This window comes from Vanessa cardui, chromosome 2, assembly GCF_905220365.1.
Source record: "Vanessa cardui chromosome 2, ilVanCard2.1, whole genome shotgun sequence".
NCBI lineage: Eukaryota > Metazoa > Arthropoda > Insecta > Lepidoptera > Nymphalidae > Vanessa > Vanessa cardui.
Window position 1 is genome coordinate 8,608,106 of NC_061124.1, and position 17,695 is coordinate 8,625,800.

Here is a 17,695-nt window from a genome sequence, read left to right on the forward strand (position 1 = left end):
TTTTTCTTTAATATTCCATACTTAAATGGATAAGATTATGGCTTTTATGGAAAAAAAAATTATTCATTAGTCAATAAAACTTTTCTTAAAATTATTTGCATTTGAATGATATTAAAGTGTGTAAATAAGTATTTTCGGGTTAAAAAACTTTACTTATTTGATCTGATCACCTTATAAACTATTATATATTTAATGTTATTAATTTTAAAAAATTAAAACCATTATCAAATGTAATATATCGTAGTTTTTAAATACAATAGGTACACATATATTTTTTCCTAGCATAATAAAATGTAAATATACTTTACATTTGTCGATTATTGTAAAACGGAACGCCCGAAGCTTTTAAATGTGCAGACTGTCAGTGTCAAGCAAAGCATGGCTGTCGGGGAGTTGTCAACTTCACACAACACTGACACATGACAATTCAGTTGCGTTTTCACTTCGAAACCGGTGACATGTCGTTAATATTGTAACGAATACTTTTCTTATTATTATATTTCGATTTGTTTATTTATTACAGAAACTTAACTAATATATTTAAATCTAGTTTAGGAACCTTATATTATATACTGTTACTCAAAAATGTGTAGTGACTAAACCGTGCCATTGTAGTTTGAAATAAGTTTTTGCAGTTACATTTCTGGGAAATTTGGATTTTATCATCTTTGGTTTTGGTGAGTAACGTTTTTTACTTGGAATGGTTCTTTTTCAGCATTTTTATCTACTAAGAAATATAGTTTATTGCTTTTTAATTTACTAGCATTTATTTAATTATAAGATATTAACTTATCATTTAATAAAAACCCAAAATATTGTTATATGTAAATTATTATAAATTTACTGGTGATCTGTAAAAATGTATTGTAATCAATACATTTTTACATGTTTTATTTTTTAAATATATTTTCACTTCTAGAATTCAGTAATAATTTAAGCAGACTAATGCTATAATATATATAATATTTAACTATTATTTAAGGATTACTCTCAACAGATAATATGTAAAAAATGCTAAATCGAAATTAAGCTTAAAACCTACAAAATAAAAGGGCAATAAAGAAGTTATAAGTTAGGCTAAGCTAAATTCAATATTGGTAAGCCTTTGAAGAAAAATATAATTTACATAATGTAAGTTAAATGTGCTAAAATTATAATTCATTAATTATATAAACCTTTTTAAAACACAAAGATTGAAGCTATTTAAACTAATAAACAATAATTACTAAAGAAATTTATAACTGTTATTGACAACAATATAACATTTTACAAATGCTTTGTAGATAAAAAATAAAACATATTTGAAGCATCAATAGTTCAATGGTTTAAGAACCTCTTAACATTGTAAAAAATGTTACAGGATTGATCCTGACCCCATTCGGCTATTATTATAAATACTTAAATTTTTTATCATATTTGTTTTAATTTATATTTGATATTAAGCTTGAATTGTTAATCTATCATTCAAATACTAGTTACTTATAAACCACACCATGCAAGGGCCTATATTTAAACCTAGTTTTAACATGAAAGATTGAAAATCACATGCAAGTTATGATTATTCCAGGTATATATAAGCAAGCATACATGTCCTATAAATATCTAGTGGCTACTTACCATTATGTAGCTTGCACAGACATTTCTATCAAAAATGATTATTTACAAAACTATACAGACCTCGAATTAAATAATGAAGCGATATATTTGAGTTGAAATAATTGGTATGTTATAAATATATACCTATATGTATAATAAGAGGAAGATTCAATCATGAAAGAGTTATGCAATAATATTTTTTTAAATAAAAAAAAATAATGTTTTTATTAGCATATTATATAGGTTTTTATTTTTTGTCATATATATGTAGGTATACCTGCTAATAGGCCATCTGATCGGAACTATTAACCATTCTTAACATCACCAAAGTACCCTGGGGATTAAGATATTCCCTTCCTCGTGTCCGTAGAAACATTGGCACACTTACCTTTAAAAAATAACTCAATAAATATTAAGTATTACTAATTAGCAGTTAATAACGTAGGTGTTATGAACTGAGATGGATATTCACACAGCCTAACTGCTACACTTATGATTTTTTTTTGTTTTTGATCTTAGATGAGCTCTGTAGATTTTAAAGTAATGACGACTGTTGACAAGGTCACTTTCTTTATAATTTATTATTGTGAATCAATTAAATAGAAATATCATGCAATTTAAAACAATTGTTGTTATAAAAATAGTAATAAATTAATATATAAATAATTAGTTCATAAATATAGAAGAGCAGGATTGTCTAGTTGTTTTAATGGCTAGTTTATATCGCTACAGATCATAATTACTCGAAGATTTTTAGTTTGTTAATGAGATACTAGCTACAGCATGTAGTTTAAGAGTTGCTACTTTTCACCATTACTCCAAATGCATATAAGTCGCTTTCTTTGTTAGAATAAACTCTTTGCCTTGGTTTATTATCCCATCTACTATTAAGGGAATAGAGAATCCCATTGTGTATTTGCACATACTTGAACATGATGATATCTCTTGCGTTCACGCTTTGCCCTTTCGAAAATATTTCGTAGCTGAAGTTTTATCGAAACGATATTTTCATAGGTCAAATTATTATTGAAAATTAAATAACTGTTATGATATAAAAATCGTGGTTACCGCCGCCGGCCACCCTCAAGTATTAAGAGCTAATCGTCATGTGTTAGGTATAAAAGAGTAGACAGTCTTCCTTAGAGTTTGAGCTTGCTTCATAACAGATTTCAACAAAATCGGTTCAGCTGTGTGCTATTGAAATATCAACAAACAGATAGAGCTACTTTTGCTTTTATAATATTCGTGTAGATTAAATAAATTGAATTAAGTTATCTGAATAAAAATCAACAGGACTGTATTTTTGTTACAATTTGCTATTAGCTGTCACTTGCTAAATAGTGTTGAGAAAAAATGTCTTGTAACATTGCTGTTGTATAGGTACTACGATTAAATCAACATTCATAATATTATCTCCTGTTTTGCTTAAATTAACCATTAAATACCGAAGTAATTGATAATAAATATTTATATAGTTTTAAATTGTAAATCGCAGCTAAGCAAGTTATTTCCCAGAATAGCTTTAATTACACCTAAATAAAATATGTAGAATTGTATTCTGTATTTATTAAATAAAAAAAAAATCTTACACAAGTCGTATATGTAACTTAACAAACGAGTCCAAGTCGATCTACCTTATTGCGTATATAGAGAAACTAGTGAGATTTTTTTGCTATACCTTTCCGTTCCGTGGTATACGGCGGCGACAGTGCGCAGTAATTAGTACGTTAATCGCCCTAGCGCAGCACACTTGATGCAACTGCTTTTCCGAGAAGGCGATCAGCAGAGCTTGCGGAGAGGGGCGGCAAATTGCCGTCAGATATGTGTGCCGTTTGTCGGTAATTGCAAAAATCACTCGTCTCATCGCAACGGACGAGCTTTTGTTCTTTGTCGTGTATATCATGAGTGGATACACGTCCGCTGACACTATTGCTTGCTTTGATAAATTAAAATCATATAAAAACAAAAAAGAAGTAGCGGTGCCTAATTTTACATGTTTAGTTAACTCTGACGTCTTATTCAATAAAAAGTCTTTACTTTTTAAATACTCTGATATTTAAAAAGTAAAGTAGACTAGTAGACTTTTTAAAATAGTGTAAATAATCAGCCTCTTATGTGCAGCATTTACAATGTATGTGTATGTAAGCAGTATCAGCCGTAGAAGATTAAACGTTTAACGATGAAACTGTCTCGACTTGTTTTTTATTTACTGTAACCTGACAGGCAAATGTTTTTAAACGGTCACTTCTTTTAATTAAATGAAAATGCCAATGTAAGAGGTTGTTAGATATTTGCGTCATTAGTTAACTATTGTTTTTTTTTCTAATACTCTACCGACCATGGGATGTACGATATGAGTCCTTTGTGTTTAATCTGTATTAAATTTTTGTGAACCAATCTTAAAAATAATTTAATATTAGTAATAAAAATACTTTAACGTTTCAAAAAAAAACTTGCACGTTACTTAAACATGAATCGAAAAAACTAAGTAATATCCTTTTTGAATGATCAATGTTTTATATGAAGTCTAGAAAAGGTGTTATATTCATTTTTATGCATATCTGTGGTAATAGAAGAAGTATTGAACGTGGTCGCCATTCATAATGAAACTATTAATAAACGTAATATCAGACGTTGATGAATGTTTTATACTAAGTTTGAAATCAGCAATACTATAATCATACATATTTAGTTTTACTTAGTGTTGTAAGAAAGAACGTTATCCGGTAAAATAAGTACCCAGTCATTAAATGTCATTTTCAGAAACAGAATTACGTTAGCACAAACTCTCCTATTACCAATCTTAGATTATGCCGACGTATGTTATCTCGATTTAAACGAGGAGCAACTAAATAAACTTGAGCGCATTCAAAATCTCTGTATACGGTTCATATTTGGGCTTCGCAAATATGACCATGTTTCTGAATTTCGCAAAAAGCTCAAGTGGCTTCCAGTCCGCCTTCGCAGGAATACTCGTATTCTATCATTTCTTTACTGTATCCTATTCAATCCAAAAGTTCCTCTTTATTTAAAAGAGAGATTTAAGTTCCTTGGCGCTTCTCATTGTCGCTCTCTGCGCTCCGAGGATAATTTAATTTTGAGTATCCCTTCTCACTCTTCAACTTGTTACTCAAAATCTTTTACAATTAACGCAGCACGCTTATGGAACTCCTTGCCCTTAGCGGTACGTCGAGCTAAATCCCTTGAAATATTTAAACGTCGCATTTTCGAATATTATATTGATACTTGAAATCGTATTTTCATCCCTTACCTTTCTCCTCCTCCAATCCTCATTTATTTTAAAATTGTGTGTTTGTTTTTCTTACTAGTTATGTGTGTATTTTCTCATTATATATGTATGTATTATTTTTACTACTTTATTATGTTTGTATTATAGTACACCTCCACCCTAAATTTATTTATTTATTATAATGTCCTATGCCAACCGGTTGCCTGGAAGAGATCGCTCTTCTAGCGATAAGGCCGCCGATTGTATACTGTATAACATTGTTTATTTTTTTCTGTTTTAAAATTTTATGTACTTTGTTTGGTGTACAATAAAGTATATTTCATTCATTCATTCATTCAGAATCAATATTCTCCTTTACTACCTTTCTTACTATAAATTACTTTCAATTCTTAAGTTGGTTTTAATGTATTTCTAATTTATGAAAATGCGATCTCTGACTGATATGCTAAATATTATATTTCAAATAAAATATATAAAAGTTTAAAAGTTAACTACAGTAAAGCGCTCTCAAATCGTAAATACTTTATTTTTACCATAATTTCGGAAAACAGTCTCTACCCAAAAGAAACGGCAAAAAACTTAGTTCTCTTAAAGAATTTCGAAAATCTTATATTTAGATAAATTTATCCTTTTAACTTTTATCTATCTATATACATTTCATAAGCGCCACATAAAAAATATTTATTCCCAAAATAAAAAAAATTACCTTTTTCATAACTAAGTATTTATTTATAAAGCTAAGCGAATCTCGGTGACTGGTACTTTGACTATAATATCATCCAATAAATTCCATTTTCCAATTCCATTTTTCCAATTCCATCCATTAAATAATCAAATATAAATGAAAAACAAAACATCAGGCGTGTCGATTCAGCGCGATCACTTAAGTTGAAGTTGTTTACGTAACTTCTAATGCATTATGCTATTAACTTGAAATTCGAAACCTATTATTCCGAGAGGATTATTAACCGAATGTGGTGGCTGTCAGTAAAAAAATAATTAATTCTAATTTATTGGAATTCTAATTTGTAGGGCTGGCAAAGTATAAAAACAGAACTTCAGATACACACATTAGTCTTTCTTGGAAAACACCTATTCAGTTGCGAAACTACAACATTCCTGGAATTGTAGTCATTCGGTTACTACACTAGGTATTTTGTCCTGGCATCTAGGTTATTATATCCTGTCCATTTACGCCTTTTAAAGAAGTTTTTACCTTTAATTTTTTTGTGTGCGCGACTTCACTGGCGAGTCTTGCGAGCTATGTAAGTCGGCACTCGTTTCTCAAGATAAGTCTTTAAGTTAAACAAAAATTCTAGAAGTCCTTGTCTTCATTTGAATATACTGTCATTTATTTTAAATACAATCAAAATTGTTTACTAAACTTAAAACTTTTTTACGTTCGTTAAACAACCATGTTTAAAATAATTGTTGTTTTTTAATCGTATATGGTATAATTTATTGTTAATTGGCATTCATTGTTAAGTTTCAATTTTGTACATTTGTTTTACGTATTAACCCAGAAAATAGTTTAAGCCTTCTTTTTTAACAAAGCTGTATGTTATTTGTATTTAAATGATTTTAATGAACTCTAATATGTTGCAAATATATTTTTAAATATAAAGTTAATTAAAAAAGAAATAGTAATGTTCGAATAGAGATATTTATTTAAAAATGGCTACACATAAATAAATAATTAATTGATTAAAAATCTAAATACATTTAATTAAAGTAAGCTTTTGTGCACTTTGAAATCGTAACTTTACAGGATTATATTAAATGTAAAGTAATCTCTAGGGAGTATTCACATTAAAGCTCGTCTCGATGCAATAAAAAATAATATATATTTTTTAAATAAATTTAATGTTATTGTAAATATATAATTTGTCTGTACTAATGTCATGACTGCAATAGTTTTATTGGCTATATCATAACAGATGTCAATGAACTGTTCGAGTAACGACTAAAACTAATTGTCCAGAGAATTCTTAATCTTCTACTTTTGTTATTCTTATCATAATCCTCAGCTTTTCCATAATAACGATACAATTGATTATTTTCGCTTCTAAAACCGGTTCGAGCTTTCCAAGCAGGAGTAAAACAATTAGTTATTGTTAATTCTGCGTAAAGGTGATTGTCCGTTGACGACGCTTTTACATCCGTGATTTATTATCTTCATTCATACTGTTTGACAATGAATTGCAATATTCTAACGAAATATATAAACAACTCGCTTTAACATGCCTATGAAATTTCATTCTAATCAATATCATTCGTTCATCGATCATTCATTCATTAAATAAATAAATAAATAAATAAATATGAGACAACATCACATACATTACTCTGATCCCAATGTAAGTAGCTGGAGCACTTGTGTTATGGAAATCAGAAGTAACTACGGTACCACAAACACCCAGACCCAAGACAACATAGAAAACTAATGGTAATCTACATCGACTCGGCCGGGAATCGAACACGGGACCTCAGAGTGGCGTACCCATGAAAACCGGTGTACTTACACACCACTCGACCATGGAGGTCGTCAAATTATTGTTAATGTTGTATCGTTTCTTTTTCACAGGATGTAAATCCATCATGTGGCTCATACTGATGCTGGGTGTGGCGACGAGCGCGTCAAGAGTGCTTGCCGCCGGATACTGTTCCACAAACACATTCCCAACGAACACGTCCTCGATGCACTTCAGCAAGGAACCGATCCCATACGAATACGGTTTCCAGGACAAGTTCAAGAGCATTCACTGCTGCGTCAAACGATACAGGAGCATCGAATGGTGAGTTGCGATACTCTTAATTGTGTAATCAAATTTCACTCACGACCATAAAAATGCTTTGTGAAATATTTTCGTTGGACAATACACAGGTGTCGATCGACGGACATTAAAACTCTTGGAATTTTTATCCATTGTGTTCGCGAATAAAATTATAATCGCCTTTAGTGCGTCAATGTCTGGGCGCCATGGGAGTCTACGATTATTCAAATGTCCTCAAGTACTGTCTGAGCGAGCACTGCCTGATAATAATAAACGAATTCTTGTAATACCAAGTGAAACTTCTAATATATTCGCCAGTACGCCATCTTAAAAAAATCATAATAGAATATAATTTTAAATCGTTATAGGTCTTATTTAAATAACTTAATTATAAATGGACTGCAGTTGACGCGCCTTCGTTCTATTTCCGAGGTAAAAAGAAAAAAACAAAAAAAATTCCTTCTATTATTTCTTTCAATTATTATCGGACTTCGTAGAATCGTATGCTAGCGGCGTTTTATTCGCTTCTTTAATATTGGTACGTAATTGTTTTCCTGGGCCGCTCCTTCGAATAGCTCGTATGTATTTACAACCAGTTTTCACATAGCAATTAAGTACATTGATTGTGTATATACGTGTGATATAATTATTATACCGGGTCAGTTTATTACCTACATTAGCATAACTTATTTTCTCATATTTCCACGATTCGATCACAACTATATATATGTATATTTACAAAGACAGGTATAATGTCATGTTGTATTCAATACCGCTTACTTTCGGCCCTGAGTGTAGATCCTGAAAAACGCATTGGTATAATGTTATTAGTAAGAAATACGTGATTGTAAATGACACGGAACTAAAATTTTCTATCTATAGGCTGTGAACAATCGCATTTCATAGCGCTAGCGGTCAGCGCGGTTATAATAAAACATTACTTGATTGCACCTGCGCAAAAACAACTGAGCTTCTCAGAAGTGCTGATTGCTGCTTCACTCGACATCGCTCGATTCGCCCACGCCTACTTCTACGTAACGTGTTCCATCTGTGACAATAATGTGTACTTTACTCATAAATGAAACAACAACGTGATATTATACCTTCGTAGCGGATACTCAAGCGAATTGAAAGGGATGTTTCCTTGAAATTCATCCTCGTGTCAATTACGTTCTTTATATATAGATTTACTAAGCTTCTGTTAATAGAAATATCACCTGATTCTTAGAAAGTTATAGTTCCAAAATGTGAATAGATTTTACACACATGCATACACGATAGCAAAATGATAATAATTAAATATAATGTCCAGTAGGATACTAGACTATTAGTACTAACTAAGCCTATTAATATTTTCGCGTAGTATGAATAAAAAAACTGCATTGAAAAGGCTTTTTTTTTGTTTTAATCAAACTTATGTCCGGTTATACAAGAAACGATTCGATTTGCTTACGGATGCTAGAATTGCCTGCGAGGCCGATGTTCGACGTCGTAAGTACATGACGAAAAAACTTTTAGGAAATACTTCAACGGCGCGTTACTCGTAAATCAAAAACGAAACCGGGCATTAAAAAGCAATCACATTATAATTGTCGATTACAATCGTAGAACATTGTTTAGTCAACGTCTTAGAAAAGAGATAACAATCAAGGAGTTTATCTAACAATAAGCAGTAGGTAAATAATAAGTATTGTTCAAATGTGTTTAATTCATTCGCGTGACTCACACCATTTCTGATATGAAACACTAGGCCGGCGGGCCAATGGATTATGTCATTATCCACTTGTTTCAACTTGCTAAATTGCAATGTATAAAATCATCATCCTAGATAGACAGTTCTGAGAAGTACATGCCGCTTGTGACACGAGAGGTGGTTTTTTTCCTTCGTTTCGGTTCCGGGGTCGTGAACATTCAATACGAATGCTGCTTAAAATAACTCCATAAATGATTTAATATCTGGGTGAATGTTGTAATTCATAGATTATTTATAAAATTATCTGAATAAACTCTAGTAAAGGATTTGTATTCAAATGTGCTAGATAAGAGGCTGACGCAATCCATTTCTTAAAACTGTAATTATATATACTAGTTGGATCGGTTTTCCTTTTAATACGTGTTCTCTTTATTTTATGCAATAAATAAAACATTAATTTGATAACAGAAAAATGTTGGCGATTTAAAGTAAACATATTCGAATTGAATTTGAGATACCATAAGGCTTAAGTGATATAAAACTCTAAGATAAAAATGTCGATGAAGTAGTTAAACATTTCAAAAAGGGTATCCCGCGTATCTCTTTGCGTATCGACATAAGTCATTATTAACACAAGTATATTATATGTATTGTTGACACGCTTACGAATGTGTTAGTTTATTTACCGGCAGCAGTTCTAAGAAAATGCGGTAACGACTCGCCGGACTGTCTTTTTTTTTACCAATTCGTTCCCAATCTAATCCGTCAGAAATATTACATACATTTTTTATGACCGTTCGTTGTTCAAATCGTGACACATGGCTTATCTTGAACTTGAGAAAATTGTATACTACATTAAATATTACTTCATACATATTAATATCATAAGGAAATTATTCTTTGAATATGTAAGTAATTATTTTCATATTAATATTAATTATTCATTAATCGTAATACATTCATTGATAGTGATTAAGATTCCTCAATTTATCGAACCGAAATCAAACCAGTGAGGTGAGTTAAGTGTGTGATGACCCATGGAGAATCGAGAAAATCGTCGTCCTCATAAATCTTAGGCTGCGCCCGCGCCGACGAGTCGTCCATCTCTTCGGGAACTAATTTTATTATCCCACTTTTACTTTCACCTCTACTCTTATCTACTTTAAACATATCTAGTTTTTACTTGTACTTTCATAAACATCGCATATCATTATCGTGTGACATAATTTTCGTCACGTGATCAATCTCCGATGCTTTTCCGTGTCTCCGCCTTTAATTCTTATTACAGCTACTGCGAATCATGACGCTATCATGATTCGTGTTCGCACATGTTAGAATTCAAAACACTTTTTTTTTGTGCTAACTTAAAAATTCTAATCTATCGACGTGACTTTTTTGTACGTCGTCAAGCTAAATCCGCTCGCTGAATTTCCAATAAGTACGAAACTCGTTTAACGAGTACCGTAAACCGTTGTGTCGTTATGGTTGACAAAAGGGCTCGGTGGTACCTGGCCGGTCGCAGCCCGTATCTGCGAAGGTATCGCACGTCGCAAACCTGTATTGTGGCGGTTCCCGGAAGGCTCTTTGTTGCGCACCGCGACCCGCTCCCCTCCTCGCCTCGCCCCTGCGGCTTGCATCGCCCGCGCAGCCTGCTCCGTGCATCTAGTGTGCATTCTATGAGAATTTGCTTGTCCTTTTATTACATCCTCGCAGTAGTCATTGTCACAGTTCGTTCCTTTTATCTATTTGTATAAAGGGACTGCCTTTTTTTTCTTTTTAAATTGTAAACTAACACTTAAGCGTTATTATTGTCATTTGTAAAACAAATACTAATATTATAAATGTGAAAGTAACGTTCTGTCTTATTTCTCTGTTACTACCAAACCGCTGAACCGAATTTGATGAACTTTGTTATGAAGCAAATTTGAACACCAATGATATGGGCTAACACATGCCTAACATATGACAACCAAACCCCTAGAACGCGAGAGAAGCCGCGGGCCACAAGTAGTATTAGAGATGTACAATAATTTCGTTTACCTATGTCCTGTACAAAAATATCTAGTTCCAATTGTTGGTTAACGTAGAACAGTGTTGCCACACTAAAATTAAACGTAGAAATTAATAATAATAAGTACCTATCTATCCTTTGTTTATTTTACTTTTTGCCTTCCCGCTAATCTCTGATGTGTCAATAAAGGTGTTCCCAGTGGTCGTTTTAAATTCAATACAACTAATGAAGTGGCCATAAAATATACAAAACATCTTAAGGCGTCCCACTGTTTCCTCACACGGAAAAAAAACGAAGCTTGTCTTGACATGTTAAAACGACTCGATTTGTTGAACCGATTATTTGGGCTTTAAAAGCCGCCGCCCGTACAGGACACAGGTAGGGTCGCATTGTTTCACAAATTCGTTAGTCGTCCTTTGAATGTAAGAGTCCATCATATTTGACATGATACGTTTAACTGGGTGTTAATAATTTACGTTTTATACGCTTAATCTATACAAACATATAATAAAATTGGAGTGTCTTTTCGTATTATTGAAATAGCTCTTTTTTACTCAATGCACATGTATGTATTACATATTATACCAAAATAACATTTTCACATTTTTTGTCTTTCTGTTTGTTCTGGCTAATCTCTGGAAAGGCTGGACCGATTTTGATGGGACTTTCACTGGCAGAAAACTGATATGAGAAAGAGTAACTTTATTGTTAAATTCAAACGCGTATAAGGTCGCGGGCACAACTGGTTATTTCTAGAATTTAAAAACGGATCGTCACTATCCGTATACAGTAAATACGATGGATTATTTCTCTTATAAAATCCTTTCAATTTAAAGATTATTTATTCTTTGAACCATCATTCTAGTAAATAATTTATGTTTGAAAGGATAATATAATTTCAAAACTAAATCTCAGCGAAGCTAACCTGGGCAAAAGTCTAAAAATAGGACAACGCGATTACGCGAACTTTAGTAGAAATATCCTTTCTGGGTTACCAGTCACTATAGTGATTGTGAAATACTGAGTATTTTTGATATAACTGCAAAATTTGTCGTTAATTAACTAGAAAACTTGACACATTTCATTTGTATAGTTTACCGATAATTGGTCGACGCAGTTGAAATGCTTCCTGCGTCAAAGGCGTGAATTTGATTAACGCGATGGATTTAACCGACTTAAGAAACGATGGATCCGTTTCTGTTTACGACACTATTTCAGAATCTACACGAACCATTTATATGATCTGTCTAAAATGAACTAAATATTTATGGGGAGATTTTATTGTTATATACGTATTAAAAAAAATCGAAACCTCTCCTTAATGGAAGAGGAAGTCTTAGCCCAGCTGTAGGTAATTTACAGGCTATTACTTTACTATTAAAAAAAGTACAAATTGTGAATTAAAATTAGTAAACCTATGACAGTATTTTTCGGTTATTGTGTATCCTATCAAAGAAACTGCGTTTTGAACAGCTATGAACTCTATTTTTTATTATTTGCCGTGTTACTCATATTTTTTGTAATAGACACAGCAAAATAAATCTTCGTATCAATTGTTACTTATGACGTAACGAATAAGTCTTAAAATTATTTAGTTATACATTATCAAAGTGTCGAAATCTCAGTGGAACTTCGTTTATGTATCAAATATTGTTATGAATAGCAGAGATGGGGTCCATTAAACACGAACAGTTGCAGTGTTCACAATGGTCCTTTTTATTTATCTTCTGTATGATCTTTGACAGTTCACTGTTCTTGAATCCACTTCCACTCTCGAAATACAATGGCATTGTTAGGATTATTTTTTATTGACTTCAGAAGTAACTGCGGGACAAAAGGTTCAGTGTGAATAATACTTAATTATAAAGGTATTATTGATTTTTGTATCGAGTCAAGCAAGGCACGCCTATTGACAAAATAAATATTGGCTCACTCGATTTATAAAGGATACGGTTGTTGGTACATAAATTATATCATAAACATTAAACTTAAAGGAATAAAAACTTTTTAGTTTTTTTTTTTTTTTAATATTGGCGTTATTCTGTAATTTGGAATTTCTATTCTGACTTTAGAATTTTGTGGTATTAGATGTTAATGAAAGGTTAATTTAAAATCAAAATCAAATCAAATCTAAATAAACCTAATTCAAGTAGGCTTTTACAAGCAATTTGAAATCGTCATTTTAAAATTAAGTGAAGCTACCAAATAGATTATAATATATATTAAGTATATTACATAATATTTGCAATATTATTCTCCAGTTTAAAATTTTGAAATGTATAATATGAATTCAGAAAGAAAAGATAAAGATGGTCATTGCACTCACATGCAACGAATATTAGTCATTGTTAATTCTTGATAAATGTTATTTAAAATTACTTCTCGTATCGTATTTCACACATTTTAGTGAATTCAGCATTCATAGTTGAATAAATTTAATATAAAAACGCCTCTAGGAATTATCGACTCGGTAAATAGTTTTCAAACGTTGCTATCCAAAGCAGCGCATCAAAAAAAAAAAATGCAAATGTCAATTAGTTTGACAGTTGAGCCTCGGATAAACCCATTGAATACAAACAACGTTTTGCAATATCTAGTATGAATATAATGTTTTGTTTTTTTTTTATTTATTAAATTCAATGTTAAATGGACTGACATTTTGACAATTTACGATTATTCAGATATTAAATCGTTACGCAAAATTGAATTTATTTTCATCTATTTAAATAATAAAAAAATTATTTTGAACCTTATTTTAAATGTGCATAAAGAATTATAATTTAAAAATATAGATTAAATGTTTAAATATTTCTTAAACATTTTAATTTGAATTTGCGTTTGAGTTTGGACTTAGCTTAAGTCACAATTAAGAACTGTAATACACATAGGTATGCTATTCCAACCACAAGGGGAAAAAGCCAAATAAACAATATTTAACAGCAAATTGAGACGATATCATTGATCGAGAGCTTGATTAATCTATGATATCTATGATATCACTATGGATTTTCAGCGAAGCCGCGCTACTAGTTATAAATAAAGATATATTAATCATTAACTCTTAGTACTCGACAATATGGTTGAGTAACACGTGAATCTAAGATTCGTTTTCTTTTTTCATACTTCCATTGCAATAGGCTTTGAATTATATACGAATATTTTAGTTTCAGTTTACCCCATTAACACATTTATATACCACGTTTAAAAAATTGATAAATATGGCGTATTCCTCGTTAGATTAAAAGCGATAAAAAAAATAACGAGTTAGCGTTCGTTTTATTTATGCAGGATAAATAATAATTCAATTGTATTCAATTTACATACCAAGGTAATTTAATCGTCGTTAGAGAGTAACAACTGAATTGCTTTCTCGTTCTTCGGTAGAACCAACATGACAGACCAGTGATAAATTAGAAATGATGATTAAAAAGTTACACGAAGAGCCTCGCTGAAAAGAGGTTTTATTTAGAATTTTGTGACACCGATTGCACCGTTGCGTACGAATTGATTCAGTTCCGTATTATTTTTTAAATTGCTCGAGGCTCTTCTATTCAAAATTCTCAGACGCTCGTTGAATACCCAATAAATTGACTCTCCGAACCGTCTAGTCGTCTACCTGCCCGGTGAATACCATACTGCAATATACTTATATGATTTCTATCTATTTAAAATATAAAAACTTTGCATCGTCGTTTATTAAGAGACTTAATAATCTCTAGTGTAATAATCAATCCATAGAGTATACAGTTATAATCTATACCTTCAATTTTTTTTTCTGACACAATTATTTCAGTTAATTAAAAAAGGTCTTAATATTTTTTTATTTAAAGTTATAAATTAATGATTATATTAATATAAAATACTGATGTTATATACAAGAAATATCACGTTTCTATTTTAAACAATGGAAGCAAAGGGAAAATGTTAGATGCGACTGTAGTTTTCTTACATCTTAAAAGGCGAGCGATACACGTATTGTTTACACGCGTTCAAATGAAAGCTAATGAGCGGTAATGATTTCAAACGGAAATGTCAGTTTGCCGAGATCGGATACCCCGCAGCCTCCGCCCGCGCCAGTTCACACGATCCCTTTTGCTTCTAGCAAACACTTCTCTTCTATACAAATATCGAACCACGGTGATGTTGACACGTCGGAGGCTTGTATTTGACTCTGCTCCGAATACTATAGCCTATATTATATACTGGTTATATATTCAAGAATCCTAAATTATCCTAATAGAGTATCCTATCGTTCATCACAGATTTTTTGAATGAAATGACATATTATATAAACATAATATATTATATACGTGAAAGGCAAATAAAACGTGCATAGTACATACCAAAATATTGCTCCAAATTATATAAAAAAAAAATGTGAGGTATTTCGTATGTATGTTTTTGCTGGAAGACTGGACACTATTATACTGGTCATTTAAAAGAAAAAAAAATATATATATTTCTTTGTTATTGTTCGACGTCATTAATGATGCGAATCTTTCCTACATTATTATTACACTGTAATGATATATCTCATCTCGGGACCACCGTGTTCGCCGGCAGCGAGGAATGTCGTATGGGAAACTTGACACCGAAGTTCAAAAGAACCATGAATGGAATCACGCAAGGCGTATTCATTGTCACAACAACAAAGGTGTCACCTTTACTTATAATTAGATACTTTTAACTCCTTAGTAAATAACGTACAGGTTATATTAAATAAATTTCTAAAATATTGAAGGTCAGGTCATAAGTTCGTTTGCAAATAAGTCTTGAGCGATGATTATAGGTTTCAAACTCGCGAAAGCAATCTCAATTATCATGGACTAATTAGTGTTTATTTCATCTATAGTTCGCCGGTGAAGGAAATCATCATAAGGTAACCTAAAGGTCAGATATATCTGTCACATGTGTCAAGCCATCTATCAACACGCATTAAAGCATCGCGATTCTCTAAAAGCTATTACTTAATTTAAAAGATTGCTGAAGTTGTATTTAATATCATATTGATGCAATTACATTAAAGCAATTTAACAATTCCTCCCACTAACATCCTACATGAAACTCATGCATTACAAACGCACCGATGTGGCGACTATGATATCTCTAATGCGAATTCAATAAAATCGCATAATAATTCGTGCATAATAGACATTGCACGGCCGTCGTATCGTATCGGTTTCAAGAAATGTAGCGCGAGCTCGTTAAATCGTCTGTGCACGTCCGTTAAATGGCTTCATCGTGAAAATTAACATTCGGCCAGCATCACGGCGAGGCGCTCGCCCTCCCCCCATACTGCTCACCTCTTAAATAAATATTGGACCATACTCCAGACCTCCGTCGAGGTGTTGCATTCTTAGTACCGGTACGTACACAGTTTTTTACCCGTCGACCAAAATGAATGAGAAAGCAACTTTTCAGCGCCGTTTTTACACGATTTTTAATTAAAGTGAGTTAAGAAATTGCGAGCGCTTGGCGTGTTTATGATAGTAGTCATAATATTGAGTATGCTTCCTTAACAATAGCTATTTTGATATAAATTGTATATTCGTGTTCTATAACATTAAGCGAACTTGGGAATCAGTCCTGACGTCACTTTTTTTAATCAAGTCTTATTTTCTATTCATTAAAAAGTTACAACCCGTAAACTTACCATTGCTTTGTTACTACTACTACTGCCTCTTCTCGTTTTGAAGGGACGGTTTGAAGCTGATTCCGCTATGCTGCTCTAATTCAGTTTCGTGGATACACATGTGGTAGCTCATTGATATGAGATGAAATGAATTAAAAATAAGCACATGGAAATTCACTGATTCTTGTCTGGTTAACATGCACTCATTCTAACCCCTCCTCCATTTCTGCTCTATTTCCTTTTAAGAAGCAATAAGTACAAGTTAGAAAGGTTCAAAGACCGCAAGTCATAATAGTATGGTTTAATTTTTTATCCCACATGGTATGGCTTTTAAAGACATCTCTCGTAGCCTTTATTGCAATTTGCATATCCCTACTTTTTACTTCGTCGCGATCTGACCAGTTCTGTAATAGTACATGTTTTTTTTTTCGAATAATGACTCCAATCGACAATACAGAGAAATTATTCTATAACTGGGTCTCTAATAAGGATACATTTTTTAATTTTAATATAATAGTGCGATTTGCTACCGAGAAGACTAATTGCTAAGTGAGGTCGGCGATACATCGTCCGATTAGCTGGAAGATGGTTGCGTGCTTATAAGATCTGCCGACGGGCCCTCAGGCCGACCGCCGCACTGCACGCGAACACGAATTGACGTTCTCTAGTATTGCAAGTAGCGTTGCCAGATGGTCGGGATTCGTCTGGACACGATGGATCAAGTAATGTACTAGACTCA

At 32.1% G+C, this 17,695-nt stretch overlaps 1 protein-coding gene across 1 annotated transcript in view; it reads left to right on the top strand.

The window, feature by feature from the left end:
• The first annotated feature begins 389 nt into the window (after positions 1-389).
• The window catches only part of LOC124540127, a 39,883-nt gene continuing 22,577 nt past the window's right edge, over positions 390-17,695 (top strand). The window contains exons 1-2 of the mRNA XM_047117568.1: positions 390-677; positions 7,431-7,641. Of these exons, the coding sequence (XP_046973524.1) occupies positions 7,445-7,641 (197 nt within the window). The 5' untranslated portion in view covers positions 390-677; positions 7,431-7,444. The remainder of the gene's footprint in view (positions 678-7,430; positions 7,642-17,695) is intronic.